The sequence below is a fragment of the Manacus candei genome, unplaced genomic scaffold, assembly GCF_025592945.1.
Source record: "Manacus candei isolate 608988 ecotype Guabito, Panama unplaced genomic scaffold, ASM2559294v1 h1tg000078l, whole genome shotgun sequence".
In the NCBI taxonomy this organism is placed as follows: domain Eukaryota; kingdom Metazoa; phylum Chordata; class Aves; order Passeriformes; family Pipridae; genus Manacus; species Manacus candei.
In genome coordinates, this window is record NW_026138126.1 from 2497035 (window position 1) to 2523434 (window position 26400).

A 26400-nucleotide genomic window follows, 5' to 3' on the forward strand; every position below is an offset into this window, starting at 1 on the left:
TCACTGGGAACCTCTTTGAGAGGAGTACTGGGATCACTGGGACTCTGGGCTGACTTACAGGCATCATGGGGATACCCAGCTGAGTGAATACTGGGGTGACTGGGAGCAGCCTGGAGGTCCTGGGGTGACTGGGATCTCCTCTTGTGTAGGTAATGGAGTGACTGGGATCTCCTCTTGTGTAGGTAATGGAGTGACTGGGAATAGTACCAGGGCTGTACTGGGGTAACTGTGAGCAGTGTGGGGGGAGTACTGGGTTCACTGAGACTCTGGGGTGGCTACTGGTGTCATGGACACCCGCTGCTTGGCACTGGGGTCACTGGGAGCGGTGAGGCACCACTGGGACCCCAGAGGTGAGTGCTGAGCCCACTGAAATCACCCGTGGGATACTGGGGCTGATGGGAAAGGGTAACTGGGGTCTCTAGATAAGCCCTGAGGTGGGCACTGGGGTTACCGGGAGCACTGGGAGGTCACTGGGGATCACTGGAACAAGGTCGGGGGGCCGCTGGAGGTGGGACTTCGCGGCGCCGTTGCCCCTTTAAGGCGTCGCCCAGGGCTGGTCGGTGCCGTTACCCCTTTAAGGCTCCGCCCTCCCCACAGCACTTCCTCGTCCCCGCGCCCGTTGCTGATTGGTCGGGGGGAGAGGGTCCCGCCGCGCGCGCGCGCCGCGCGGGCCGGCCCCGCCCCCCTTTCCGCCGCTTCTGCATGACGTCACCGCCCTCCGGCCAATCCACGCGAGGCAGCGCTGGGCGGGCCGGCGGCGCGCGGCCAATCGGGAGCGGCGGCGGCCGGAGCCTCATTTGCATAATAATAGAGGGGCGTGACCAGGGCGAGCGGCGGCGGCGGGTCCGGGAGGGGGCGATGGGGGGGGTGTCTGTGAGGGGCTGGGGGGGGGTCTGTGAGGGAGCTTTGTGGGGGAGACCCCCAGGGGGCTGCGGGGGGGCCGGTGGGGAAGGCACCCGGGGTCGCGGCGGGCGTGGGGGTCTTACTGAGGAGAGCCCGGGGGGGAGCTGAGGTGGGACCCCGAGAAGGCGGGGGGCGTCCGGTGAGGGGGCACTGGGGAGGGCGGGGTGTTGTGGGGATGAAACTCTTTGGGGTCCCCAGGGGGCTGAGGGGGCCCAGAGGGAGGATCGCGGGGAGGGGGTGAGGGGGCTGAGGTGGGACCCCGGGGGGAGAGGGGGTCCTGCGGGGGACTCTGGGGATCGCGGGGAGAGGGGGATTACGGGGATGAGCCCTTTGGGGGCCTGCGGTGGGATCCCGGGGGGAGGTCAGTGGGAGGGGGCTGGAGCTCCGAGGGGCAAGGAGCTCCCCTGGGGGGGGCAGTTAGGGGCTGGCTGGGGAGGAGATGCCATTTGGGGGGGGGGAGTCCTGTGTTTTCCCTGCGGAGGGGAAGGGGGCTTCAGCAGGGGGGAGACTAGTGAGGGATCGCTGATCTTTTCCCCCTGGAGCACCCACAGCCCCCTGCCCCCGTGGCACGGTGCCAGCTGGGCTCTGTCCCGCAGGGTGCTGACCGAGGGGTGCAGTGAGACCCCCACCCATGGCCCACAGCGCCAAGCAGCCGCCCACCGCCGTGCTGTAAGTGCCACCCTGCTGCCCCCTCCTCCTGTCACCCCATCCCCCTGTCCTGTGTCAGTGTCCCTGGGGAAAGAGTGGCAGAAGACCTTTTCAAACCTTGGCTGTGGTCTGCATGCGCTGGGGAAGGGATTGTCCTACTCTGCCCTGACTTGGGGCGGCCTCACCTCAAGTCCTGGGGGCAGTTTGGGGGCCACAGTGTCAGAGGGATCTGAAGCTGTTGGAGAGTGTCCAAAGGAGGGACACAGAGCTGGGGAAGGGTCTGAGGAGCAGCTGAGGGCACTTGGCTGGTTCAGCTGGAGCAGAGGAGACTGAGGGGAGACTCCTCGGGGGCTGCAGCTCCTGCCGAGGGGAGGCGGAGGGGCAGGGACTGAGCTCTGCTCTGGGACCAGGGACAGGACCCAGGGAAGGGCTGGAGCTGTGCCAGGGGGGTTGGGATGGATCTCAGGGAAAGGTTCTTCCCCCACAGGGTGCTGGGGCACTGCCCAGGCTCCCCAGGGCAGTGGGCACGGCCCCAAGGCTGCCAGAGCTCCAGGAGCGTTTGGACAACGCTCTGAGGGACAGGGTGGGATTGTTGGGGTGTCTGTGCAGGGCCAGGGGTTGGACTGGATGATCCTTGTGGGTCCCTTCCAGCTCAGGATATTCTGGGATTCTGTGACTCTAAGCATCTTGGGAGATCAGGACCAGTGTGGGCTGAATTCCCCTGGGATTTGTGCTGTCCTGAGCTGGCCTTGGCCCTCCTGGCACAGATGGGGAAGCGCCTTGGAGGTGGATTCCAGAGGAAGAATCTTGCCTGAAATAACTTTACTTTTTAAAATATCCTTAGGCATGAGAGGAATCCAGATCACAGGAAGGGGGGGCAAGGATCTGTCTGGCCCTGGAGGGTGTTGGTGTGTTCCTGGCTGGGCTGGATGATGCTGTGGGCATCACTGGGAATATTGCTGGTGGACCTCATAAAGCCCAAGGCTGGCAGGTCCCTGCACAGCCTTGGGGGGTTCTTTTCCCCCAGAAGGTGGGAGAAGAGGTGGTCTCACACCTTCCCGTGAGGTTTTGTGGGCTGCAAGGCACTGGCTGAGCTCTGATCCCAGTGGGAGGAACTTGTGCTGGGCACCCACTGTATCCACGAGGAGTGGTGCAGTGATGGGCAGTGTCCTGGGGACTCATGGAAGGGGCCCCCCTAAATTAACTGCAGGGGTGGCTTGGACAGGTGATAAGTGGGTAGCAGTGGGTTGGGATCTCTGGGAAGTTTGGGTTTACTCCAGGTACGTGATATAGCAAACACAAGGGGAATTCCAGGGTGGATCCTGAGTGGGTCGGGATTGCTGTGTCTTCTGGTACACTTGTGTCTGGTACGCTGTGTCTTCTGTCCTTGCTGGGGCTTGTGCTTGGCCCTGGGCTGGTTCCCAGGTCTGGGGACCTGGATGGAACCCAAGCAGGCACTGATTGATGGCACTTTGGAGCCCTTTGTGGCTCCTCCAACACGGTGGGGACATTTCCAGCAGAGCAGGAGCTGCCTTGGGGTGTGAGTGGACAGGGGCTGTGGGATGGAGCCGGCTGGAGGAGGGGCTGGGGGGCCCAGGATGGGACAGGGAGGCTCTGCCCAAGGCAGGTGCAGATCCCTAAAGCCACAGCAGTGATCTGGAGAGTGGGGCTGGAGCTGCTCGGGGTGTTGGGGTGTGTCCCAGGCAGCAGGAACCTGCCGGGGCGGTTGTGGCCAGAGCGGGTCGGGCCGACGCCCTGCCCTCACCCTCTGCCTCCAGGGCTCCTTGGGTGTGGGTGATGCTTCCAGGTGGTGCTCCTGGAGCCAGGATCCAAAACCCTGCAGCTCCTTCTCCCTTGCAGAGGAGGATCAGCAGGTTTCTGCCCCTTGGGACTCCCCACCGAGGTGTGTCCTGGGCCCAGGTGACAGGCAGGGGCTGTCACTGACAGGATGGCATTGCTGTTACCTGCCCCCAAGAGTAGCACTAGCCCTCTTCCAAATGTCCCTGACAGGTCCCAGGGCTGCCACTGGACCTCAGGGCAGCTTTAGTGTGCCCAGGGCTGCCTTTCTCGGCTCTGCTCCAGCCCCATCATTCCACTGTAGCCTCCCCTCATGGGAACAGGGGCTCCAGGCCCAGTGCCAGGTTTGGGGCTGTGAGGGAATTTGGGAGGATCTGGTGGGCACGAGGCTGTGCTGCCAGGGGATGTGTTGCCGTTGGCCCCGGCGGTGTCCCAGCCCTCCCTGACGGTGCTCTCTGGCTGCAGACATGCCACGGGCAAGGCTCAGCATGGAAACTTTCTGGTGACCATCAAGCAGGAGAAGGGAGAGTCGGCACGGATGGGTGGTGAGAAGCCACACGGCGAGGAGGAGGTGAGCCCTGGTGCCCATATCCCTGCCCACAGGGTTCGAGGTGTGGGGCTGTCCCTGTCCCTCCACTGGGCAATGGGCCGAGGAATCTCCCAGACCTTCCCTGGAGGGCCAGGGGGCCCGGGCAGGTCTGGGCCCTGCTCCCGTGTCCCGGTGGCCCCGTGTGCTCTGACCCCTCTGTCCCTTCCCCCTGGGTGCCAGCCAGTGAAGAAGAGGGGCTGGCCCAAGGGCAAGAAGAGGAAGAAGATCCTCCCCAACGGCCCCAAAGCCCCCGTGACGGGCTACGTGCGCTTCCTGAACGAGCGGCGCGAGCAGATCCGCACCCAGCACCCCGACCTGCCCTTCCCGGAGATCACCAAGATGCTGGGAGCGGAGTGGAGCAAACTGCAGCTCTCGGAGAAGCAGGTACGGCCCCCTGGGAGAGACCCCCGGGCTGCAGCCCAAACCCCTTGGCTCCTGCAGGGCTGGAGCTGGTCCCAGTGCTGGGCTGGGAGGGTTGGGAGCCTGGGGCTGGGCCGGGCTGAGGCCCCTCTGTGACCGCAGCGGTACCTGGACGAGGCGGAGCGGGAGAAGCAGCAGTACATGAAGGAGCTGCGGGAATACCAGCAGTCAGAGGCCTACAAGATGTGCACGGAGAAGATCCAGGAGAAGAAGATCAAAAAAGGTGGGTTGTGAGAGCAGGGGCTGCTGGGATCTGGCCATGCACTGCCAGAGCCTTAGGGGATGGGGTCTGGCTGCCGGGGTGACTCCCTTCCTTCCTACCTTGCAGAGGATGCAGGTTCTGCAGCTGTGAACACCCTGCTCAACGGGCACAAGGTAAGGCCCCAGTTTGTCTGCCTGTGTGGGGGAACTAAGGCACTGCTGGGCTCAGTCCAGGGAGCTGGGCTGGCTGCATGGGTGGGTGGGCAGAGGGAGGCTCAGGGATGTGAATCCCAGGTTCCTGGAGTGGCAGGAGGCAGTGTAGCCATCCTCCCTCCCCACCTGCCTGGGCAGGGCCATCCCTCACTCCCATCCTGGTGCCCCCCATCTGCCCAGCCCCAAGGGGTTGGGGTCCCCTCTGGGGGCCTCAGCACTGCTTGAGCCCTCCCTCCCATCCTTCAGGCTGGCGAGTGCAGCGACACCTTCTCCACTTTCGATGTGCCCATCTTCACTGAGGAGTTCTTGGACCAAAACAAAGGTGAGGGGCTGCCAGATCCGGGCTGTGGAAGGTCCCTGGAAAGGCTGGATGGAGGGACCAGCCTGGAGCCTGGGCATTGGTGGCACTGAGCCTCTTGGAAGAGCTGTGGCTTGGGGAAGGGATTGGGCTGAGGTGGGGTTGGGGTCCATCCCACTGACGCGGCGCTGTCCCGGCAGCCCGGGAGGCCGAGCTGCGGCGCCTGCGGAAGATGAACACGGAGTTCGAGGAGCAGAATGCCATCCTGCAGAAGCACACGGAGAGCATGAACTGCGCCAAGGAGAAGCTGGAGCAGGAGCTGGCGCAGGAGGAGCGGCAGACCCTGGCCCTGCAGCAGCAGCTCCAGTCGGTGCGGCAGGCCCTGACCGCCAGCTTCTCCTCCCTGCCCATCCCCGGTGAGTTGGGGGCAGCCACGGGGCTCCCCGGTGCCAGGGCTCAGTGCCGGTGCAGTGGGGCAACGTGGGACCCACCCTGGCTGCTGGAACCCCTGCCTGGGCAGAGGGGCACCATAGGGCCTCCTCAGCTGTGGGGACCCCTGCTCAGGCCGAGTGGCACTGTGGGTTCCCCATCCCAGGCGAAGGGGCACTGTGGGGCAGTGGGGTGGTGGCAAGTGCCCATCTGATGCTGGGCTGGGATCCTGCAGTGCTCAGGGGACTCCCTGGGGAGCCCAGGGATGTGACAACCAGCTGGCTCCCCTGTCCTGGGGCAGGGCAGGCTGGGAGCCATCCCCCTCTGGAGCCACACTCACAACTGTGCCCCAAATTGGCCCAAATCCACGTGCTCCAGGATTTGTGCTGGTGCAGGCTCTGTCCCGCAGCAGGAGATGGCATTGGCTGCTGAGGTCCCCTCCCCAGTCACCAGTGCATGGTCAGGGCTGGGTGGGGACCTGCTCACCAGGCTGTCACCTCCCAGGCACCGGGGAGACCCCCACGCTGAGCACCCTGGACTTCTACATGGCCAAACTGCACAGTGCCATCGAGAGCAACCCCCTGCAGCACGAGCCGCTGGTGCTGCGCGTCAAGGAGATCCTGTCCCGGATCGCCAGGTGAGCACAGGGCTGGGGACACAGGGCAGGGGGTGATGGGAGCTGAGCAAGGAGAGAGTGGACAGGAATGGACTCAGAGCTGCTTGGGGGAGCTGTGGGAGAGGGAAGCCCCATCCCTGAGTTCAGAGGTTATCCCCACATTCAAAGACATGGAGCTGCTGGAGAGAGTTCAGAGGAGGCCACAGAGATGCTCCAAGGGCTGGAGCCCCTCTGCTCTGGAGCCAGGCTGGGAGAGCTGGGGGGGTTCACGTGGAGAAGAGAAGGCTCCAGGGAGAGCTGAGAGCCCCTTGCAGGGCCTAAAGGGGCTCCAGGAGAGCTGGAGAGGGACTTGGGACAAGGGATGGAGGGACAGGACGGGGGGGAATGGCTTCCCAGTGCCAGAGGGCAGGGTAAGATGGGAGATTGGGAAGAAATTCTTGGTTGTGAGGGTGGGGAGGCTCTGGCACAGGTTTTCCAGAGCAGCTGTGACTGTCCCATCCCTGGAAGTGTCCAAGGCCAGGCTGGATGGGGCTTGGATCAACCTGGGCTAGTGGAAGGTGTCCCTGCCCATGGCAGGGGGTGGAACAAGATGGGCTTTAATGTCCCTTCCAACCCAAACCATTCTGGGATTCTGTGACTCAGCTGTGCTTTCCTCCCTCCTCAGTGAACACTTGTGAGAGGACCAGTCCCTCTGGAGCCTGGGGCTGGCTGGACCCTGTCCCTGTCCCTTGGAGCTCACGCAAGGGACAGTCTCTGCCGGGGGTCCGGCTGCTTCCCCCCCCCCTCGCACCTTCAGCGTGAGCCGGGACCCCCCAGCCCAGAGTGCCGGGACCCCCCAGCCCGGAGTGCCCGACCCTGCAGCTGCACCGGCTCCAGACACCTTGAGCTTTGGGGGAGAGGTGGTGACAGAGCTGAGAGCCCATCCAGTGTGCTGCTGGGTGAGGGGTCACTGGTGGTGTGAGCACCCCCCACTCTCCCAGGAGCCCCCCAGCTCCGCCTCGCTCAACCAGGGGCTCCCCAAAGCCTGATGGGGAGGTGCTGGCGGGTTCTGGCCTGGAGTGAACCCGACTCTTCCAGGGTAACCTGGGGCTGTGGTGCTGGGGGGGCAGCAGGGGATGACCAGGAGTCCCTGGGGAGGCAGTGAAGTGACCGGGAGTCCCTGGAGCTTGGCACTGCCTCCCAGCCCCAGACCAGCCCAGGAACCCCTTGGTCCCATCCCGCAGTGGGGCTGGGGGCAGCTCCTTCCCCCTGCATCTGCCTTTATTTAATCATCCCCATGGGTGCCTTCAGCCACTGTCCCTGTCACCTTGCCTGGCCCCTCCCCTGACCAGGCAGGGAACTCCTGAAGGCAATAAACTGCCTCCTGCTGGAGGGGAGCTGGGACAGACCCCTTCCTGCAGTGGAGACCCCTGGACTGGGGGGAGCTGGGCCTTACCCCTTCCCATGGCAGAGCTGGGACCGACTCTTTTCCATGGTGGGGACCCCTGTACCAGGGGAGCTGGGACTGACCCCTTCCCGCAGTGGGGACCCTGGGTGTGCTGCATTGGCTTTCAGCTCCTGCTCCTGCCCCCTGCCTGAGCCCCCCTGCTCTTTTGGGACCACTGTGCTGGCAGCCACATCTGGCCGTGCTGTGCTGGGGTCGGTGTCCCCGGGGCTGCCTGTCACTAATCTCAGACTGTGTAATTAGAGAGTGTCTTATTTTCTTACTTAGCACTATATGGGCCTGGCCCTGGCTCTAACAGGGGGCTGGGGTGCTTCCCCCCCCTCTCGCCTGCCAGGCCTGTGCTCTGTAGCTGCATCTCTGGTTTGCCATCTCCTGGTGCTGCTGGGCTTGGGCTGGAGATGGGAGCAAATAAACGTGGGAGAAAACCACTCTGCTCTCTTGTGTGTTTGTGCTCAGAGGGGACTCTGGAGCTGATCCTGGATCTATTCCCGGCGTTGCTGCCGTAGGTCAGTGCCCAGCCAGGGGGGTGTGATGGCAGTGGCTCTGCTCTCCCACCTCCAGCCTGCCCAGGGCCCTTCTTACGTGGCAGAGCTCACCCGATCCCCGTGGGTGACCTGCCCCCCCAGCTCAGGTTCCCGGGCTCGGGGATCACCTTACTGCCGGCGGGGAGCCAGCCCCATCCATAATTCAGCGGTGCCGCCGGGATGCAGCGGGTGGGCAGGCACGGCCGGCAGCCCCCCGAGGGGGGCCCCATGGAGAACGGCGTGGGGCAGGAGCCGGGGACCCCTGAGCCTCCCCTTGCCGAGGCCCCTGCAGCCCCCCGGGCCCCCCGGGCCCGGCCCAGGCTGGTGTTCCACACGCAGCTGGCCCACGGCAGCCCCACGGGGCGCATCGAGGGCTTCACCAACGTCAAGGAGCTCTACGCCAAAATCGCCGAGGTCTTCGACATCTCGCCCACCGAGGTGAGGGGCTGTGGCACCCGGGGAGGGGGCTTTGTGCCCGAGGGGGGACACCAGCCCTGAAGCACTGGCTGTGGCCTGTGCTCCCACGAGTCCCCAGCTGCTTGTAAATGCAGTCCCCAGAATGTCGTGGAAAAGAGTGCTTTAGTCTCTGGTCTCTATTGGCTCCTCTGGGGAGGGATTGGGGGGGTCTTGCCTCAGTTTCCCCCCTGCAAGTGGGCAGGGAGCCGGGGCTGCCTGTTCCCTGGCTGATTCCAGCTGCCTGGCACTGTGGGAAGGTGCGTGGGGATGGGGCAGTGTGGGGTCCTCGGGCAGGCTGGGGGTCTCTGGACCCTGCTGGTCTAGCAGTACCCAGACCTGACTGGACCCTGCCATGGCTGACTCCTGCCCTGGTGGGGTATCATCAGCCCCTGCTGACGGGGTTCCCCGGGGCAGATCCTCTTCTGCACGCTCAACACGCACAAAGTGGACATGCAGAAGCTGCTGGGGGGGCAGATTGGCCTCGAGGATTTCATCTTTGCCCACGTCCGGGGCGAGACCAAGGAGGTGGAGGTGACCAAGACGGAGGACGCGCTCGGCCTCACCATCACAGACAACGGGGCTGGCTACGCCTTCATCAAGGTGAACCCCCCTGGGGGGCTGTGCTGGGCCCAGGGCAGCCCTGGGGGCTGTGGCCCCGTGGGTGACATCCATGCTGCACCCCCTTCCTGCGACCAGGCTCCTCCCTGACTCCCCTCTGGGTCCACCCTGGTCCTGGGGGTCTCCCCTGTCATGGGGAAATCTGGGGGGACCCTCTCTGCCTGACCCAGCTACTAAAGGCCATGGGATCGCAGAGGTGTTTGTGTGGTGGGAGGGATGGGGGCTGCATCTGACTGTCCCACTGTGCCACTCTGTTGCTGTGTGTCCCTGTCCCCCACCCCCAGAGGATCAAGGAGGGGAGCATCATCAACCGGCTGCAGACGGTGTGTGTGGGGGACAGCATCGAGGCCATCAACGACCACACCATCGTGGGCTGCCGGCACTACGAAGTCGCCCGGATGCTGCGGGAGCTGCCGCGGGCCCAGCCCTTCACCCTCCGCCTGGTCCAGCCCAAAAAGGCCTTTGGTCAGTTGGGGGCTCCCCCTGCTCTTGTGCTGGGGACTAGGGAAACCTTGGAATTGTCCCCAGCTCCTGTGGCCCTGCAGCCCCCTCCCCAGGGATCAAGTGCCTTGCAGGATCCACCCCTGTTCCATGTACACCCCTAACCTGCACCCCTGCTCTTTGTGTACCCCGGGGCACCCCTACATTGCACCTATGTAGGCGTCCCCACACCTGCTCATACTCCCTGTGGGCACTCCCATTCCTCTGTGTGCCCTGTCCTGGGCATCCATGAACACCCTGTAACCACGAGCATCCCCAGCCTGTACCCCTGGGTGTCCCCCACACACCACCCCTGTCCCACACATAGCTCACCCTGCAGTGCCCCCCCGGGGGGCTGGGGTAGGGCTGGGCGGTGGGCAGAGATGGGCTGGGGGTGCCAGGCCCTGCCTTGGCCCTCACCCCACCTCTCCCCCCACGCTGGGGCACAGACATGATCGGGCAGCGGACGCGGAGCAGCAAATCCCCGGGCGAAGGCAGAGTGGCCACGGGGAAGGAAACGCTGCGGCTGCGGACACAGGGCCCGGCCGTGCTGGAGGAGGGGGTAAGACCCGCCCTGAGCCCCCCCCCGACCCACAGCTGCTCACACTGTGCTGAGGTGGGGACGAGCATCCCCGCACCCCTGGGTGCCCCCTCTGCTGCCCACGCCCGCAGTGCCCCCCCGGCACGGCTCGGTGGGAGCAGGGGGTCCCCAGCACCCACTCCCCGTGTCCCCCAGCCCAGCCCCTCCGAGGAAGAAGCTGCTCGCCGGGTGGATGATCTGCTGGAGAGTTACATGGGCATCCGCGACAGCGAGCTGGGTGAGCTGGGGGGGCCTGGACCCTGACCCGGACCTGCCCTTGACCCGCCCCCCCAACCCAGCCCCTGCCCCTTCCCCAGCCCCTGCCCCTTCCCCAGCCCCTGCCCCTTCCCCAGCTCCTGCAAGGGTCCTTTCCCAGTTCCTAGGTCCTTTCCCTGCCCCTTCCCTGGCCCCTGCCCCAGCTCCAGCCCCTGACCTGTCCCTTCTCTCCCCCAGCCTCGACGATGGTGGAGGCGGCCAAGGGCAGCCCCGGCGCGGCCCAACTCGCCCGCGGGCTGGACTCGGTGCTGGGCGAGTTTGCCTTCCCCCCGGAGTTCGTGGCCGAGGTGTGGGCGGCCGTTTGTCACCCCAAGGGGGGGCAGGAGTAGCTGGAGGGGGGGCAGTGCCCCTCGCTCTCGCCCCCTCCTCATGTTCCCACTTCGTCCCCACCCCACCTGGGGCTGGCAGTGCTGGTGGGGGTCCCCATCCTGTGCCCCACACCCTCCGGAGTGCACCCAGGTCTGTCCCCTGGGTTGGGGGGCAGCAGGGCACCAGCCCCCCCACCTCCCCGAGAACCCCCAAAGCGTGGTGGGCAGTGGCTGTGGGTGATTAAAGCAGAGGCTGGAGGAGAAGGGCTGTTGCGGTGGTTGTCAGCAGGGCTGGGCCCCCTCCCAGGGTCCCCCCCCGGGTGTTCACCCCCAGCGAGCACCGAGAGCTGCACGAGCTGTGCTTTATTGGGGACGGGGAGGGGGGAGCGGCCCTGTGCCCCCTGCCAGGGCTCGGGGGGGGCAGGGAGAGCCCCTGGATGCGGGTGATGGGGACGCACGGAGGGGATGGGACGGGATGGGGGCCCGGCCGTGTCCCCCCGTCCCGGGGGCGCTACTGCAGGACGGAGCCGGCGGTGAGCTTGCGGCGCAGGGAGGGGGTGAGGGACACGATGGAGGGCCGGGGGCGCAGCCGGGGGTACACGCGGTGCAGCACCGCCCGCCGGAACAGGATGTACACCCAGGGGTCCAGGATCTGGTTCCAGGTGACCATGCGGATGTAGATGAGCAGCATCTCCTGCGTGTCCGTGGGCAGCTCCTGGGCCCGCCCGCCGGGCAGGTGCTGCAGTGCCGTCTGCACGATGAAGATCTGGGGGAGGGAAAGGGGCAAAGGGTCACTGGGGGGTCTGTGAGCTGCGTGGGGTGGGGGAAATGATGAGGGTCCAGGCACTGAGCCCCTTGGAGGGAAGTCCCAGGCTGGTTTGGGCACCGGGGAGCACCTGCTCTGCTCGCAGGCAATGCTGAGCCTCAGAGCCCATAACCCAAGGGCCAATGTGGAGTGCAGAGAGGTGGCACAGGGGGACACTGAGACCCAGGGGGGCCTCACCAAGGGGACACCCCCAGAGCTTCACCAGCAGGAACGTGATGGGGACACCCTGAGACCTTGGACCTCACTGGGAAGAGCAGGGGGACACCCCAAGACCCAGGAGGGACATGGAGGAGGGCGGAGGGGGGGACACACCAAGGCTGAGGCCCCACAAGGAGGAGCAGGGGGGACACCAAGACCCAGGGGGGACATGGAGGAGCGGTGACGGGGGGGCATCAGGTCAGGGGCCTCACCAGGAGGGGCATCCAGCAGATGGTTGCGATGATCATGATGCCCACGAGCTGCACCATCATCTCCACCTCGCTGTCGCGGCGCCGCTGCACCGACTCGCGGTCGTGGTAGACGCGGCAGAGCGTGACCACACTGATGGTGTTGAGGATGAAGGAGAGCAGCACCGACAGGATCCCCAGCAGAGCAAAGAGCAGGCAGAAGATGATGTCGCCGGTGTCGGGCAGGAGGGTGAGGAAGCACCAGGAGCCAGGGAACTGCAGCGTGTACCGGCCCAGCCCCAGCACCGGCAGCAGCCCCAGCAGGCAGGAGAAGCCCCACACCAGCCCCACCATGGCCCAGGCACGGCGCTTGGAGATGCTGGTGGAGCGGGAGAAGGGGCGGTTGATGCCCAGGAACCGCTCCCCGGCCATGGTGGCCCCCAGCAGCAGCGGGCACTGCCCGAAGAACACCATGGAGAAGCCGAGGAAGTTGCAGAGGTGGCAGTCGGGGTCCACCTCGGCCCAGGGGAACTTGATGAAGTGGTAGGGGATGATGACCGAGGCTGTCACCAGCAGCCCCATGAAGTCCGTGACCACCAGCCCGCAGAGGAAGACGAGGAAGGAGGAGCGGGCGTGGCTGGAGAGCTTGCGGGAGGAGCTGAGCAGGACGCAGAGGGCGAAGAGGTTGGAGCAGAGGCCGATGAGGCCGAAGGCCGTGGAGAACCAGGGCGAGGCGATGCTGTTCCGCGCGTTGGCGCGGCCGTCGCTGGCGTTGAACACCCCGAAACACGAGTGTGCCGGCCCAGCCACACTGCTGTTGGGGGGCTCCATATCCCCCACCCCCTCACGCTCCTTCTGGCAGCTTCAGGCACCCTCCTGGCTTGGCTGCATGGCCTGTGACCCCCACTGCCAGCACCGAGCCCGCCTTGCCCTGCGGGGAGAAGGGAGGGGGTTTAGGGTTGTTCCCCATCACCCACCCTGAGCCTGCAGATGTGGGGCCCCCCGGGGCCGTGGAGGGGGATGCCCTGCCAGAAGCCCAGCCCATGGAGGGGGACACTGGGACCCCGGGTGGTGCTGGCTCCGGGTGCAGCCGGGGTGGGTGCTGAGGGCCCAGCCCTGCAGCTGCTGGGATTAACCGTCCTGGGCCACGAGCCACGTGGAGCTGCAGCCACGAGGCTGGATCCCAGCACGGCCTGACATGGGCAGCTTGGCTCACTCCTGCTCCCAGGGAACACAGCCTGACACCCCTGGGACGTTTGCCCGCTGTCACAGTGCAGGAACCTGCTCTCAAGGATGCAGGCACAGGGTGGCTGCCCCGGGGCGTGATCCTGGTACTCCCCTGTCCCTGTACTGTACTCTTGGCTCAGTGGGGAGAAGCCTCATCCCTGTAGTGTGTGGGGGAAGCTGAGGCACAGGTTGGGACATCCATGTCTGGAGCTGTGTGCTGCAACCCTGGCACTGTGGCCAAGCCACAGCCAGTGTGGGTGACATCCCTGCGCTGCTCCCCTGGACCCCCTGCACTGGGAGCCGAGGGTTTGTGACAGAGAGCACATGGACTGTGGCCATGGGCAGCCTGGTCAGTGCCACTGCCTCACCGGGCAGTGACCCGGGGCCAGGAAGCATCTGGCAGCCGGGAATCAGAACCATGGAATATCCTGAGTTGGAACGGACCCACGAGGATCATTGAGTCCAACTCCTGGCCCTGCACAGGCTTCCACTACTAATTAGTCCAGGCTGCAAATGGGATGATGGACACAATCCCTTGCAGGGAGCAGACCCCTCCTCTCCTCCTGGGACCCATTTCTCCAGTCTGTGAATGTTCTTGTCACCCCACCTGCCCCATCCCGCTCCTGGGCTGGCTCAGTCCTCAGCCCAGTGGCCCCAGTGGGATGCCCAGCCGTATCCCAACCATCTGCCCCCGCAAAGCCCGCACTGCAGAGCCCTCCAGTTCTGGGATCCTGGCAACCTTGCCTCCCCCCTGTGCAGGGTGGCACCTGCCACCTGTCCACCGTTCCCAGGTCAAACCTCGAGCTGGCCCCGATCGGTGCCAAACCAGGCGTTTGGTCCATCACCCACCCTGCTCTGTGTCCCCATGTCCCGGGTGATCCCTGCACCGTGTCCCACAGCCGGACACCCCTCCCCACCCCCCCTCCCCAGCCCCCAGTTGGAGGGTGGCCGCAGGGCTGGGAGCCACCGCACACGCCCGAGGCACGCGCCGATCCCACAGCCCGGGGGCTGGGACGGGGCCAGGCATTGCAACATCTTCCTCTGGGGCCTCACCCAGGCGGGACGTGGGGCTGAGGGTGCTGGCACCCACCCAGCCCCACCTGTGCACCCGTCACCAGCTGTGCCGTGGGTGCTGCAGCCCTGGGGAGCGGGGAAGGGGCTCAGGGTGGCAACGGGGGCTCGTCCCCATCCCCGTCCCATCCGGGTGCAGGGGGCTGGCAGATCACAGCAGTGATTCACTGTGAGGATAGGCCTGGCTTTTTCCATGAGCCAAGAGCCAAAACTTGCTGCTGTTAGTTCTCGCTGGTCCCTGAGGGCCGTCCATGGTGGCTCCAGAAGTGTCGGGGCCCTCCAGATCACGGTCAGGCCTTGGTGTGACATTCCAGATCTCTGAGGAGTCACCAGCCTTTCCCATGTCCTCTGGGAGGTGACAAATCCCCCCCTGCCCAACAGCAATGCCACGTGGGTGCCTGGCATGGCAGTCCCACTCCTGCTGTCCCTTGCCATGTGCCTGCTCACACTCTTGGGGTTTGCTTGGGGTGTTGTCCCCGAGCGTGTCCCCCCTGCCCCAGAGCACACCCTCTGCTCCCTGAGGGTCGGGAGCTCATGGGTTGATGCTGCCCTGCTGCCCCTGAGAGCCCCCAGAGACTCAGAGCCATGGGATGCTCTTGGCTGCCCACTGGCTCCCTGTGGTAGGATCTGACCCTTCCCCACAGTGTCCAGCGGGGGGGTCTCCCTGTGGTGGCACCACGGCTGGGCAAGGCACCACAGGGCCCAGAAACTCCAAACCAACCATCACCCACAGCTCCTCCCTGTCCTTCATCCCCCTTCTGCCCCGTGGCAATCACAACTCAGACCCTCACCCACCGCCCAGTGCAGCCAGGCCAGGGACCCCAAGGGCGGGGAGGACTCTGGGGTGGGCTTGGGGGCTGAGCAGCTGGGCCCCCCTGCTCAGAACTGCCTCAGCCAGGCACCAACTGCACTTAGAGGGAATCAAATATTAACGAGGGGCCACTTAACAGCCGCAGGGCCGGGAGAGAGGGAGCCCCTGCAGTGCCAGAGCAACCAGCGGCATCTCCGGGAAAGGGATCGTGCAGAGGCGGGGGGAGTCCCCTCTCACCTTCTCCCCCCATCATGGGCAGCACTCGGGTTTGGGGTTCTGGACCTGGCAAAACCCTTCCAGAGAGATCCCACGGGAGCAAGGGTTTTGCAAGGGGTGCTGGGGTAAAATCCCGATGGAGAGGAGCTGTACCCGAAATGTGCTGCTGGAGCTGTGAGAAGCTGGCAGGAGCAAGGGAGGGGGGGCTGGGGCAGGCACTAATGGGGTTCCTGGCACCGCCTGAGGCCGAGGGTTGATGTTCTGCTGCAGCTGCACCATGGCTGCCCTGCCTCCGCTGGGCACTGCTTCCTGCCCTGGCCACATCCGAGGGAAAGGCAAGAGGCTGTTGGGGAGCAGGAGGTTGCTCCTTATCTGCTCCTGCCCCAGCCCATTCCTTCCCCAGGCTTCCTCAGGCAGGACTGGGCATGGGGCTTGCAGGATCAGGCCATGGTGGGGAGCTGGGAGGGGAGTTTGCTGGGCAGTGGGGCACAGACACCTGCAGAGAGACCCCCAAACCAGGCAGCAGTGACTCCCCACACACCCCATGTGCCCCCTCAGCCTGGGCTCTGCTACTGGACTTGGTGTTTGGCCTCAGGGCAGCCCTACAGAAGGTGCTGCAGGGCGTTTGCATTTTTCCCTTGTGTGGCCAGTCCCTCCTCTCTGTTTGGACCTCTCCAGGACAAGGACTTTCCCTTTAGGATCCCTTCTGCCTCCACAGTCCCTGGTGCAGGTGGTCCCATGGCTGCGAGGGATGGACACGGTCTCACTGCCACCCACCCCCCAGGCTGGGGCTCTGGGGGCAGAAGATCAGCTCCAGGTCATCAGCTGGGACAGGAAAGGCCATGGCCACACCACGGGAATGGGGACCTGGCAGGGCCCCAGTGTCCCTCCTTGGACCCACAGTCATCACAGGGACCTGCTGCTGGGGGAGCTGCCCTGGCCTGGCCTGGAGCAGGGACATCCCCGGGACACTCAGGACAGAGGACATTCCTGGGAAGCAGTGACACACAGGGTGGTTCCTGCCAGGCACGGTGTCTGTCCTCACCTGTCCCTGCTGTGGCCCAGGGCAGAGGTCCCGAACCTCCGGGTTGGCTTGGAGACAACTGGCACCATCCCCATCCCAACCTCCAGGGCCCCGGAGCCGGGCAGGGGTGGCTGGGGGTTCACCCTGGGTGCCCTTGGGTGCAGGAGCCGGGGCTCGGCAGCCCTGGGGGTGCCGGTGCCAGGGCCCCCGCCCCGCGGCTGCCCCCGCCCGCAGCATCGCGGCATCTCGAGGGTGTCAAGGCCGCTGGGCTGCCCACCCCGGCCGCCCGAAATAGCCCTTTCCTTTCCCGGCTCTTTCCCGGTCCTTTCCTGACTCTTTCCCGGCTCTTCCCCGACATGAGGTCGGGCGGGGGCGGCCGTGGGGGACCCGTCGCGACAGGGGAGCCCCAAAAGCAAATCCTGGTGCCGAGGGGAAGCCCGGGACGTGCCCGCCGCGGACCCCCGGCCCCGGGGACAGACAGACAGCGGGGGGGACCACGTCTCCGTTTCCCCCGTGGGGTCTCCACTTCCCTTTCCCCGAAACGCACCCGATCCTCGGGTCTGTGTGTGAACTGGGCGGATGACCCGAACGCGAGTGTCCGGAGAGTCCCGAGAGAGCCGAAAGCCCCGCACAGCCCCACGGGCCCTGCACAGCCCCTCCGCCCGTCCGTCCGAGCCCTGCGGTCTGTCCACCCATCCCGGTCTCTGTCCACCCATCCCGGTCTCTCTGTCCGTCCATCCCAATCTCTCCGTCCGTCCATCCCAGACTTCTGGACTCTTTGTTCTCCTCAGCCTCCCCACCCCCGCATCCCTCGCCCCTCTCCAGCGCTCCCCTCCCCGCGCAGACCCGGGCCCTACCTCGCTGTCGGCGGGATCCACCCGGCTCGGCTCAGCTCGACTCGGCTCAGCTCGACTCGGCTCAGCTCAGCCCCGCGGGGGGGCGGGGGAAGGGCCGGGCTCGCCGCTCCCCCCGGAACCGGCCCCGTCCCTCTCCGCCCCCTCCCCGCTCAGGACGGGGCTCCCTCCGGGCGGGGGTCGCGCCCCGGCCCCATCGCCCCCGCGGCTTCCCCTGGCGCAGCCCCCCCGAGACGGTGCCCAAAGACCCCCGGGCGGCGGCCGCAGCACCCGCGGCTGGTCCGAGTCGGGGCCGGACCCGCCCCGTTACTCACTTGTTTACCCGAGTGGGTCCCCGTCCGGGCGGGGGGGGATCCGGCCGTGCCGTCCCACAGAGAGGAGGGTCCCCACCGAGCCCGCAGAGCGGCCCCGGGGCCCAGGAAGGCGGGTGTCGGATGGCCGGAGTCCCCGCAGCGTCCCTGGGTGCCCCCGCAGCCCCGGGGAGGGTTCGCACCCCGAAGGTTTTCCCAGCTCGAGGTGTCGCTGCGCTGTCCAAAGTCGCGGCCAGGCGGAGTGGCACGTCCCCAGGCACTGTCCCCTCCCGCGGTCCCAGGACGCGACAGTCTCCGCTGCTGCTCCTCGTGCTCCGCCGGGAGGGCAGAGCTCGGCTCCGGCCGCGGCGGCTCCATCAGCTCCGAGCCCGCAGGGGACGCGGGGACATCCCGAGCGCGCAGCATCCCGACAAGGCCAGCGAGGCCGGGGCGGTGGTGGCCGGGCAGGAGATTTTCCTGCTGCTGGCTCGGCACTGCGGGGCTGCAGACCCCCATCATCCCGCCGCGCCTTGGCTTGGAGCAAGGACTGGCGCTGCGAAAGCCCGGGCAGAGGGCAGGGCCAGCCCGCAGAACTGGGTCGCGGCGAGGATCGTGTGCTGGGGGCAGGAACGAAACCCGCAGGGTTCAGCAGCCGCTGCCGTGCCCGGGCCGGGCCAGGGTGTGTCGGGGTGTGCCCGGGAGCAGCTGCGCTCACAGGGATGTGGGCACGGGGGGGCGGCTCCACCAACTGCCACCCCCGGCTGAGCTGCTGTGCCCCCCAAACCCAGCTCGGGGCTGTGCTAAACCACAGCAGCTCCCCACGAAATGGAGGGGAGATGCAGACACAAGCACTGAGAGCCGTCAGGGCAGGGAAAAGCCATCAGAGGGGCTTCATCTGGATCCAGCCCCTGATCCAGCGTGTGCCCAGCAGCCACAGCAGCTCCAGGGGCTCCTGTGCCCAGTCAGTGGCTCCATCCAGGGCCTGGAGTCAAAGGCACAGGGAAACGCAGTGCCTGGGAGAGAACGTGGACCATGTTCAGGCTGGGGACACAGTGGGATGTTCTGGGGGGAAGTTCCCCCACCCCAGTGTGTGTGTATGCCCAGGAAGGACAAGGGCTGTGGGCAGGGTGGCTCTGCCAGGCAGCTGAGCAGAGAGGGCACCCAACCACCAACCAAACGTTGGGGTTTGGCTTTTCTTTTCCCATTTCCTCCAAGGCCATCCCTGGCTGGGCCTTCACTCGCTTCCTGTGCTGAGCCCTGGAACACCCCTGTGCAGGCAGCGGCTGGAAATAACTCACAGGAAGGAGAGGGCAGGGGATGCGTCCGGTGCAGCTGCCGGCCCCGGGGACATCCCACAGGATGGGGAGGGGGCACCCACGTGCAGGGCCAAGGCAGTTGGGGTGCTCCCCACCCCCAGGCTGAGCCCCACACGCGTGGGCAGCCGGGGCAGGCGTGGGAGCCTCCTGAGCACCAGCTCCCACGGTGTCTGCAGGGCTGGATCCTGCCAGCAGAGAGCAGGACAGGGTGACCCTCCTGAGCTCTGGGGCAGCCACTGAGGCCTGGAGGCCCCTACACAGCAGGGTTGGCTCTGCCCCAGTGCTGGGGGATTGGGGCAGCCCCCCAAGTCCCTGTGCCATGGGGCTGTACTGGGGGCAGTGGATGCAGGGAGGAAACAGCCTCCCTGTGACAGTTCATTGCCAGGATGCAGGTTTCCTGTGTCCCTGGGCATTACTCACACACCAACACTGTTTAGGTGATCCTGGGGATGGGGCCATCCCAGACTCTCGTGGCTGTGCCCCATGGCCAGCACCTGGAGGGACCAACACCAGCGAGTCCCAGCTCAGCCCTGAAACGCCCCTCAAGATGCCCAAAACCTGGCTGAACATCACTTGGGGCCCTCAGGGACCCCCAGCTCAGCGATGGGGGTCTGGGGAGTGCAGCTGCCTCTTGCCTACGGCAGTGAGAGCCTCACAGGCACGATGTGGGAGGGACTGCAGGCCATGGAATCCGGATTTTCCCCTGTAAGGAGATATCCCAGCCAGCACCCTCTCCTCCGCCCTGCTGGAGCAGGCGCCTGGCAGCCACTGAAGCTTCCCATGCCACAGCCAGGGCTGAGGGATGTGGCGGCATTCCCAGGCTGGGGAAGTCAAATCCCAGGGGAGGACGTGCCAGGGATGAGGCCAGGGGGAGGGCCCCGGGAGGTCTGTGGAGCAGGACATGGGGCAGTGCTGTGCTGGTGAAGCCAAGGGCCCTGCAGCTCCAGCTGGGGACCATCAGCTGGACTGGTCTGACACTGGTAAGGGGAGTTGTGGGGCTGGGAAGGGGCTGGAGCGGGCAAGGGGAGCACACAGGGCTGACAGCATGTGGGGAGGGAGCAACAGACCCCAGCGACACAGGGCTGAGGACACCCCCACCTCAAACACTACCCAGCCCCTAGGAGAGTTCCCAGTGCCGGCCCAGTATGGTACTGGTTGGTGCTGGCATGCAGAAGCAGTGGTGGTACCCATGCTCAGGATCCCACAGCTAAAACAACCCCTATTTTATTTATAACAAAGTCTCAGGGTCCCTCAGCATAAAGGCAAGGACAGGGAAAAGCTGCAGGAATATGCCCTGTGCTGGGCCAGGCCCTGGGGACACCCAGGGGACAGTGTCTGTGCCAGGGGACGAGACCCCTGGCAGGAGTCCGGGGGGTGCTCAGCAGCCCCTCACCGGCGGTAACGGTAACGCTTGAAGTGGAACCAGAGCTGGAAGATGCCGTTGGCGAACTGGCAGCGGAAGCCGTGGCGGTGGGAATACTCCCACTCCCGGTTGACGATCTTGAAGGCGATGTCCTCGTAGGGCGGCCCCGCGTGGAAGCGCAGGATGGCGAAGTCCTTGTTGTCCTGGCAGGCCTCCAGGAAGTACTCGGGCGTCGAGCGCTTGTCGATGAGGTCGGGGTAGAAGATGTTGAACTTGTAGCCCTGCACGATCTTGGGGGGCGGGTTGTCGAAGTCGTAGTGGGTCTGGTTGTACTTGTTCCACTCGAAGCCCGTGTGGACGCGGTTGAAGAAGCGGGGCTTGCGCGGCCGGTACTTGTCGGCCCAGAGATAGGCCTTGCCCGTGAGCGGCATCTCCACGCTGAACTGGGCCTCGTCCGCGCCCATGCCCTCCTTGGCCTTGCGGAAGAAGATGTCGTCGGTGCTCTCCGAGGCATCACCTGTGGGGGAGGAGAGGCGAAGGTGGGATCCTGCAGTGCTGTGGGACACTGGGCACACGGCAGGAGGGAGCAGAGCAAGGGCAAGGGATGCAGAGCTGGAAACGGGGATGCACTGGGGACTCCCAGAGGGTACCGGACTGAGTTGTGCTGGAAAACTCACCCAAAACACTCCTCCCACCCGTCTGCACCCAAATGCCCTGGTGGCACTAAGGCAGGTCCCCACAGGGAACACCAGCAGCCTGAGCCCCATCCCCTTGCTCCTGCCCAGCCCACAGCACTCTTTGCTCTGGGGGGAACCCCTCCGCCAGGCCAGCTCTGGGTGCCATCTCCAGATCCAGCTCACCCTTTCCTGAGGGCAGTGTCCCCTCCAGCCCTGCACACCCTCCACACCGGGCAGGTTTCCCTGGGGCTCACCTGTCACCTGGAGCTGCTGGCGCAGGAGCAGCAGCCGGTGCGTGTCCTCCTCGGCCTCCAGCACGTGGGCGTCGAAGGGCAGCTCGTTGGGGCCCAGCAGGCGGGGGCTGTACTTGCCCGCATCGTAATCGTCCAGGCTCTGCTGGATCAGATCCTCCTCCATCAGCACGGCCTCCCCTTCCGCCTCGCCCTTGGCCTCCGTGTCCTGCTCCGCCTCCGGCTCCGAGGAGGGCCCTGGCTGTGCCTCAAGGCTCTCCTCGGGATCCAGCCTGCACGGAAGGGAGAAGAGAGAACTGGGACGGGGATGGTACCCTCATTCTCAGCTCACCTGAGCCCTGCCTGGGGAAGGGTGGGAGCACAAGGCTGCCTTTCTATGCAGGGTGTCCCACAGGAGAGGCCTGGAGGGCTGTGCTCCAAGGAAAGGGCTGCTCACCTGTCACTGGGGGAGGCTGGCTCCCTCTTGATGATGGGGAAGAGCGGTTCACTCTCCACACCCTGCTCCTGCTTCAGCTTGTAGAGCTTCTGCCGCAGCACGTCCTGGTGCCGCTCCCGCAGCCTGTGAGAGGAGAGGAGCCATCGGGTCCCACCCAGCAGAACCCCCTGATGCCCCCAGAGCTGTGACACCCATCACAGCAGGCAGGAACCTGCTGGGCTTGGATGCTTTTGGGCTGAATAGCCCCCAGTTCGGTTCCCTCTTGGAGACCTCACTGTGAACATCATCACCAGAGAAGGTGTCCAGCCCTGCTCCCCTCCTGGGAACCAGCTTATCTTAGAAAAGGTATAACTCCCCACCAACAACTGGGTTTGTACCTGCCCAGGTCTGCCTATGGTGGGGTCTGTGCTGCCCCCAGCCCCTGCCCTCACCTGGCCCGAGCCATGTAAGCCTTCAGCTGCTGCAGGAGGCTCTCCCAGTAGCCGATGTCCAGGTTGGGCCCTCCTGCTCGGATCTTGCTCTCGATGCCCTGGTACAGTGCCTGCAGCTGGTTGTACGTCTTGCCCTTGAACACCGACTGCACATCCGAGCTCACGGAGGCATTGACGCCGTCCCGGCGCTCCCCTGGACAGGTGAGGGCAGCTGGTCAGTCTGTGGCCACTCACTGACCCTCATCCTGGCCCTCCTGACAGCAGGATGCTGGATCTCAGCCAGGGACAGCTGCCAGACCCACAGCCTTCCTCCAGCAGATCCCAGAGAGCCCCTCCGAGCCCAAGCACGTGCCACAGACCCTACACCCTGTGTCACCCCCCACTCACACTGCCCCTGACACCCACACTGCTCACCTGGGCCCCCTTTCCCAGAGGCCTCCAGCTTGCGGAGCTTGGCTATCTCATCCTCCGTGATGATGGTCATGTCCCTCCAGAAGTCCACGTTCTTCCCTTGCTCCAGCTCCATGTAAACCTGCAGGCAGGAGACAAGCCAGACATCAGGCACCTGCCCCACATCTGGGCAGGGAGGCAGAGCTGGGGAGGAAGCCCTGGCAGAGGAGCAGCAGGGCTGGCACCTGGATGTCCTCCACCAGGTCCTCCATGTCGGACACGGTGAGGCCGTTCAGGAAGGTGTAGGGCTCGTGCATCTCCACGGCCAGGTCGTCGTCCTCGGCACTGATGTACTTGGCCAGAAGGTCGATGGGTTTCGCCCTCCCATCCCGAATCCGGATCTTAGACCTGGGAGAGGGGAGAGGGACAGAGTGAGTGACACTGAGCAGTGCCACCCTCTGCTCCCTGCCAGGCCCGGCCCCGAGCAGCCGCACACCTACCGCAGCTTGGCCTGCTGCAGGTGGAAGTTGTCCTCCTGCTCCTCCCAGGTTTTGAAGTGCTCTGCCTCCTTCTCCCGCTGCAGCATCTCCAGCTCCTGCTCCCGCATGGCCTTTTCCCGCTCCCGCTCCAGGCGCAGCTGCTTCACCTGCCCGGGGAGAGGGGGCTGTGAGGCCGCTGTGGATGGGGCACCACACGGGCACCTCTGAGGGCATGGCCTGTCCCGGGGCTGCCTCAGCTCCTGGAGAGCCCAGAGCCAGCGGGACCAGGCTGCCTGGGGCTCACTGCCAGCCCTGTGAGGGACCACAGAGTACCCCAGTGAAGTGACCTGGCACTGTCCTCCTCAGCACCTCCTGAGCTGGGCTCACCCCCAAGGCAAGAGATTTCTCAGGCTGGAATAGCCTGGGTGCTGTGCACCCCCCTCCAAATCCTACAGCCTATGGACACCCCCAGGGAAGAGAACAAAGGGGCTTCCTGGTGAGTAATGAGGAGAACTGGGTTGTCTCCAGGGCTGTCCACCAGACAGAGGGATGGAGGGACATCCTACCCCACCTTCTGCAGCTCCAGACGATTGTCCTCCTGGATTCGCTTGTTCCTCTCCTTCAGGTCCTTCTCATCCAGGTGGCTGATCCCTTTCTTTTCCAGTGCCTGAAACAGAGTGGCCAAGGGAAGCTGTGAAACCCAAGGACCTCCACAGCACCTCACTGGCCAGTAAATGCCACCGCATCCACCTGCTTCTGCTGCTCCTGTGAGCTCTGATCCTATCAAAGGTCCCCAAATCCCTCAAATCCTGTTCCTGAAGCCCCTCAGCAAACCCAGGCTCAGCCCAGGAGCCCACCCAGCCTGGCAAGTAGAGTGCCAGCACAGCTGTTTCATAGAATCATGGATGGTTTGGGTTGGAAGGGACCTTAAAGTTCATCTTGTTCCACCCCCTGCCATGGGCAGGGACACTTTCTGCTATCTCAGGTTGTTCCAAGCCCCGTCCAACCTGGCCTTGGACACTTCCAGAGACAGGGCAGCCACAGCTGTGCTGGGAAATCTGTGCCAGGGTCTCACCACCCTCACAGGGAAGAATTCCTTCCCAATATCCCACCTAACTCTGCCCTCTGGCACTGGGAAGCCATTCCCTCTTGTCCTATTCCTCCAGGCCCTTGTCCCAAGTCCCTCTCCAGGTCTCCTGGAGCCCCTTTAGGCACTGGAAGGGGCTCCAAGGTCTCCCCAGAGCCTTCCCTTCTCCAGGCTGAACACCCCCAAGTCTCAGTCATTCCTCACAGAAGAAGTGCTCCATCCCTGTTACCATCTCCGTGTCCCTGCTCCAGTAAATGCCCAGCACTCAGCCTGCAGCTCCTACTCCTACTCCTGCCCCACCTCCTCAGCCCAACTCCTTGGCTACAGATCCCACCTCAGCCACAGTTCCCTCTGACCCCCCACTCCCTCTGCCCTCACTCAGTGACAGGGACAGGGCAGAGCTCACCTTGCTCCAGATGAAGGTGCCCAGCAGGTTGTTGTCCCCGAAGGGGTTGTCGGTGTTGGTGTATCCCATGTACTCCTCCCCCCAGCCCATCTTCTCCCGCTTCTTCCTCTCCTTGGCCTCCTTCTTGGCCAACCTCCTCGCCCGCTTCTCCTCGGGCGTCTCCAGCGCCTTCAGCAGCGCCGCCTGTTTCTTCTTCTCCTCCCGGAGCCGCAGCCGCTCCTGCAGGCTCAGGGTCTGTCCCGGCTCCTCGCGGCCGCGGGGCCGGGACGGGGACGGGGAGCTGACGGAGGACACGGAGGACTTGGATCCATCCCTCCTCCTGCGGCGCTCCCGGCTCCGCTCTCGGCTCCGCTCCCGTCCTCGGCGGCGCTCGGGGCTGGAGCTGGACGAACGGCCCCGGGACCGCGAGCGCTGCTTCCTCCGCTCCTTATGGGGCCGGTCCCGGTCCCGGTCCCGGTCCCGGTCCCGGTCCCGGCTGCTGCTGCTTTTCTTCTTCTTCCATTTCTGCCTCTCGCCGCCGGAGTCGGAGCTGCAGCGGCACAGCCGGGTGTCAGGGGAAGGAGGGTACTGCCAGGCCTGGCACGGGGCAGCGGCAGCGCCGGCACAGCGCGCGATACCGGACCCGCCCCGGGCCGGCGTCACGGGCGGCGCTGGGGACCCACCGGCCCCGGTCCCGCTGCCCGGCCCTGCCCGAGCCCGGCGGCACCGAGGCCGCTTCGGGCCTCCCGGGCCCCGGCTCCCCCCGCTCCCGGTCCCGGTCTCACTCCCCTCCAGACGCGGCGCGGCCGCTCCGGGCCCGGTCCCCGCTCACCCTGAGCTCGGCTCCCGGCGGCGCCCTCGGCTTCGGCTGCGGCTCCTGCTCCGGCGACGCCTCCCGCGGCTCCCGGAGCGCTCCCGATCCCTGTCCCGATCCCGTTCCCTGTCCCGATCCCGGTCCCGATCCCGTTCCCTGTCCCGATCCCGGTCCCGCTCCCGGCCGGGGCTGCGCGTCCCGGAGCCCATCGGCGGCGGCGGCGGCTCCGCCCCAGGGCCTCGCGGGGCCTCACTGGCGGGGCTGCCCCGAGCGCGCCTGCGCCCGCCCCGCCCGCCCGCGGCCCCGGCGCGGACAGGCGGGCGGAGGGGCAGCCCCGCGCGGGGGGGCGGGGCCTGTCCCGCCTGCCCCAATTCCGGCCGCTTTTGCCCCAAAGCGGGAGGCGGAGAGCGCGGCCCGGGCTGCAGGGCGCTTTATCACACCGCGGTACAGGTGTCTGGAGAAACGGGTCCGCGGAGAGGGAGGGGAAACACCCTCAAAACAACCGAGAGAAGAAAAAGCGCGGCCAGGCCTCGAGTCCCCGGAGCGGAGACGGGACAGCGCTCCCGACACCGGCACCGCCGCCAGGCATCGTCACACGGACACGCGTGGGGACAGGGACATCCCGTGCGACATCCAGGGGGACAGGGACAGCCACCGGGACAGACATGGATGGAACAGGGACATCCCACGGGACATCCCCAGGGAAACACGTGGGAACAGGGAGTCACGGGACACACGTGGGGACAGGGGCAGAAAGAAAACTCAGACGTGACCAGAACGCCTCCGCCCTGGCTTTGTCCTCGTCCGTCCAGGAAGCGCTGGAGCAGCGGCTGGGAATGAGAAGGGGAGCGCGGGGCTGTGCCTGACGCGGGGCCGGAGCCCTGCGAACGCCCGTGCCTGCCCTGGGCTCTGCCTCCGCTGAACACCCCCGAGGGCGGCTCCACTGATGCGGCCGAGGAGGGGCAGCGGCAGCCCAGGGTGGGGCCCCTCTGCGGGTGTTCAGGGTCTCTGTACCAGCTCCTGGCTCTGCCCCAGAGCCTTCACGGGGAGCCTGACGGCAAACCCAGAGACACAGGTGCCCATTTTCTCCTGCCAGCCCCGAACCTGGCAGGGAGAAATCATCTGCAGCCTCAGCCCCAGGCAAAGGTCAGGGCGTGTCCCACAGAGCCCGATGGGGATGGAGGAGAGCGGTGGCACAGAGGCCACAGGCCTGCGTGGGAAGGGACTGCTCTGTGGGGCTCACATCTCGGGGTACAAGACCTTGGT

General features: G+C 65.7%; 5 protein-coding genes across 9 annotated transcripts; 3 read left to right on the plus strand and 2 right to left on the minus strand.

The window, feature by feature from the left end:
• The first annotated feature begins 803 nt into the window (after positions 1-803).
• Positions 804-7986, plus strand: HMG20B (high mobility group 20B). Of its 3 annotated transcripts, none has more exons than XM_051810740.1 (10): positions 804-843; positions 1500-1572; positions 3814-3919; positions 4118-4321; positions 4460-4580; positions 4686-4732; positions 5018-5093; positions 5270-5485; positions 6003-6135; positions 6779-7986. In XM_051810740.1, the coding sequence occupies exons 2-10, from the start codon at positions 1535-1537 to the stop codon at positions 6789-6791; spliced, it is 954 nt and encodes a 317-aa protein (XP_051666700.1). In that variant the 5' UTR covers positions 804-843; positions 1500-1534; the 3' UTR covers positions 6792-7986. The 3 variants fall into 3 exon arrangements, with proteins under 3 accessions (XP_051666700.1, XP_051666701.1, XP_051666699.1); XM_051810741.1 differs by lacking the exon at positions 804-843 and adding an exon at positions 950-1012; XM_051810739.1 differs by lacking the exon at positions 804-843 and having other exon boundaries at positions 1375-1572.
• Positions 7987-8262: 276 nt separating this feature from the next.
• On the plus strand, positions 8263-10821 carry GIPC3 (GIPC PDZ domain containing family member 3). The gene is made up of 6 exons (XM_051810744.1): positions 8263-8520; positions 8953-9138; positions 9441-9621; positions 10086-10198; positions 10373-10454; positions 10670-10821. Exons 1-6 carry the CDS (start codon positions 8263-8265, stop codon positions 10819-10821), a joined length of 972 nt encoding a protein of 323 aa, XP_051666704.1.
• A 360-nt stretch (positions 10822-11181) lies between these two features.
• On the minus strand, positions 11182-17694 carry TBXA2R (thromboxane A2 receptor). Of its 2 annotated transcripts, none has more exons than XM_051810733.1 (3): positions 17530-17694; positions 12037-12943; positions 11182-11566 (listed from the first exon to the last, which is right to left on the minus strand). In XM_051810733.1, the coding sequence occupies exons 2-3, from the start codon at positions 12841-12843 to the stop codon at positions 11312-11314; spliced, it is 1062 nt and encodes a 353-aa protein (XP_051666693.1). In that variant the 5' UTR covers positions 12844-12943; positions 17530-17694; the 3' UTR covers positions 11182-11311. The 2 variants fall into 2 exon arrangements, with proteins under 2 accessions (XP_051666693.1, XP_051666692.1); XM_051810732.1 differs by lacking the exon at positions 17530-17694 and adding an exon at positions 17219-17494.
• LOC127481304 (translation initiation factor IF-2-like) lies at positions 16941-18270 on the plus strand. Its single transcript, XM_051810446.1, has 2 exons — positions 16941-17043; positions 17153-18270. The coding sequence occupies exons 1-2, from the start codon at positions 16941-16943 to the stop codon at positions 18268-18270; spliced, it is 1221 nt and encodes a 406-aa protein (XP_051666406.1).
• A 1757-nt stretch (positions 18271-20027) lies between these two features.
• On the minus strand, positions 20028-25375 carry CACTIN (cactin, spliceosome C complex subunit). Of its 2 annotated transcripts, none has more exons than XM_051810600.1 (10): positions 25153-25375; positions 24342-24870; positions 23420-23515; positions 22870-23015; positions 22615-22777; positions 22394-22511; positions 21980-22172; positions 21549-21671; positions 21116-21384; positions 20028-20701 (listed from the first exon to the last, which is right to left on the minus strand). In XM_051810600.1, the coding sequence occupies exons 1-10, from the start codon at positions 25341-25343 to the stop codon at positions 20211-20213; spliced, it is 2319 nt and encodes a 772-aa protein (XP_051666560.1). In that variant the 5' UTR covers positions 25344-25375; the 3' UTR covers positions 20028-20210. The 2 variants fall into 2 exon arrangements, with proteins under 2 accessions (XP_051666560.1, XP_051666559.1); XM_051810599.1 differs by having other exon boundaries at positions 21116-21408; positions 25153-25374.
• Positions 25376-26400: the final 1025 nt, after the last annotated feature.

Coding starts and splice junctions, on each gene's coding strand:
- GIPC3 (XM_051810744.1), top strand. CDS start 8,263: ATGCAGCGGGTGGGCAGGCACGGCCGGCAGCCCCCCGAGGGGGGCCCC. Junction 8,521..8,952: donor TCGACATCTCGCCCACCGAG/GTGAGGGGCTGT, acceptor TCCCCGGGGCAG/ATCCTCTTCTGCACGCTCAA. Junction 10,455..10,669: donor CATCCGCGACAGCGAGCTGG/GTGAGCTGGGGG, acceptor TCTCTCCCCCAG/CCTCGACGATGGTGGAGGCG.
- TBXA2R (XM_051810733.1), bottom strand. CDS start 12,843: ATGGAGCCCCCCAACAGCAGTGTGGCTGGGCCGGCACACTCGTGTTTC. Junction 11,567..12,036: donor TCTGCTGGATGCCCCTCCTG/GTGAGGCCCCTG, acceptor TCCCTCCCCCAG/ATCTTCATCGTGCAGACGGC.
- LOC127481304 (XM_051810446.1), top strand. CDS start 16,941: ATGACCCGAACGCGAGTGTCCGGAGAGTCCCGAGAGAGCCGAAAGCCC. Junction 17,044..17,152: donor CCGTCCGTCCGAGCCCTGCG/GTCTGTCCACCC, acceptor TGTTCTCCTCAG/CCTCCCCACCCCCGCATCCC.
- CACTIN (XM_051810599.1), bottom strand. CDS start 25,343: ATGGGCTCCGGGACGCGCAGCCCCGGCCGGGAGCGGGACCGGGATCGG. Junction 22,778..22,869: donor CTGCAGCAGGCCAAGCTGCG/GTAGGTGTGCGG, acceptor CCCCTCTCCCAG/GTCTAAGATCCGGATTCGGG. Junction 22,173..22,393: donor CTCTGGGAAAGGGGGCCCAG/GTGAGCAGTGTG, acceptor TCACCTGTCCAG/GGGAGCGCCGGGACGGCGTC.
- HMG20B (XM_051810740.1), top strand. CDS start 1,535: ATGGCCCACAGCGCCAAGCAGCCGCCCACCGCCGTGCT. Junction 3,920..4,117: donor AGCCACACGGCGAGGAGGAG/GTGAGCCCTGGT, acceptor CCTGGGTGCCAG/CCAGTGAAGAAGAGGGGCTG. Junction 5,094..5,269: donor GTTCTTGGACCAAAACAAAG/GTGAGGGGCTGC, acceptor CTGTCCCGGCAG/CCCGGGAGGCCGAGCTGCGG.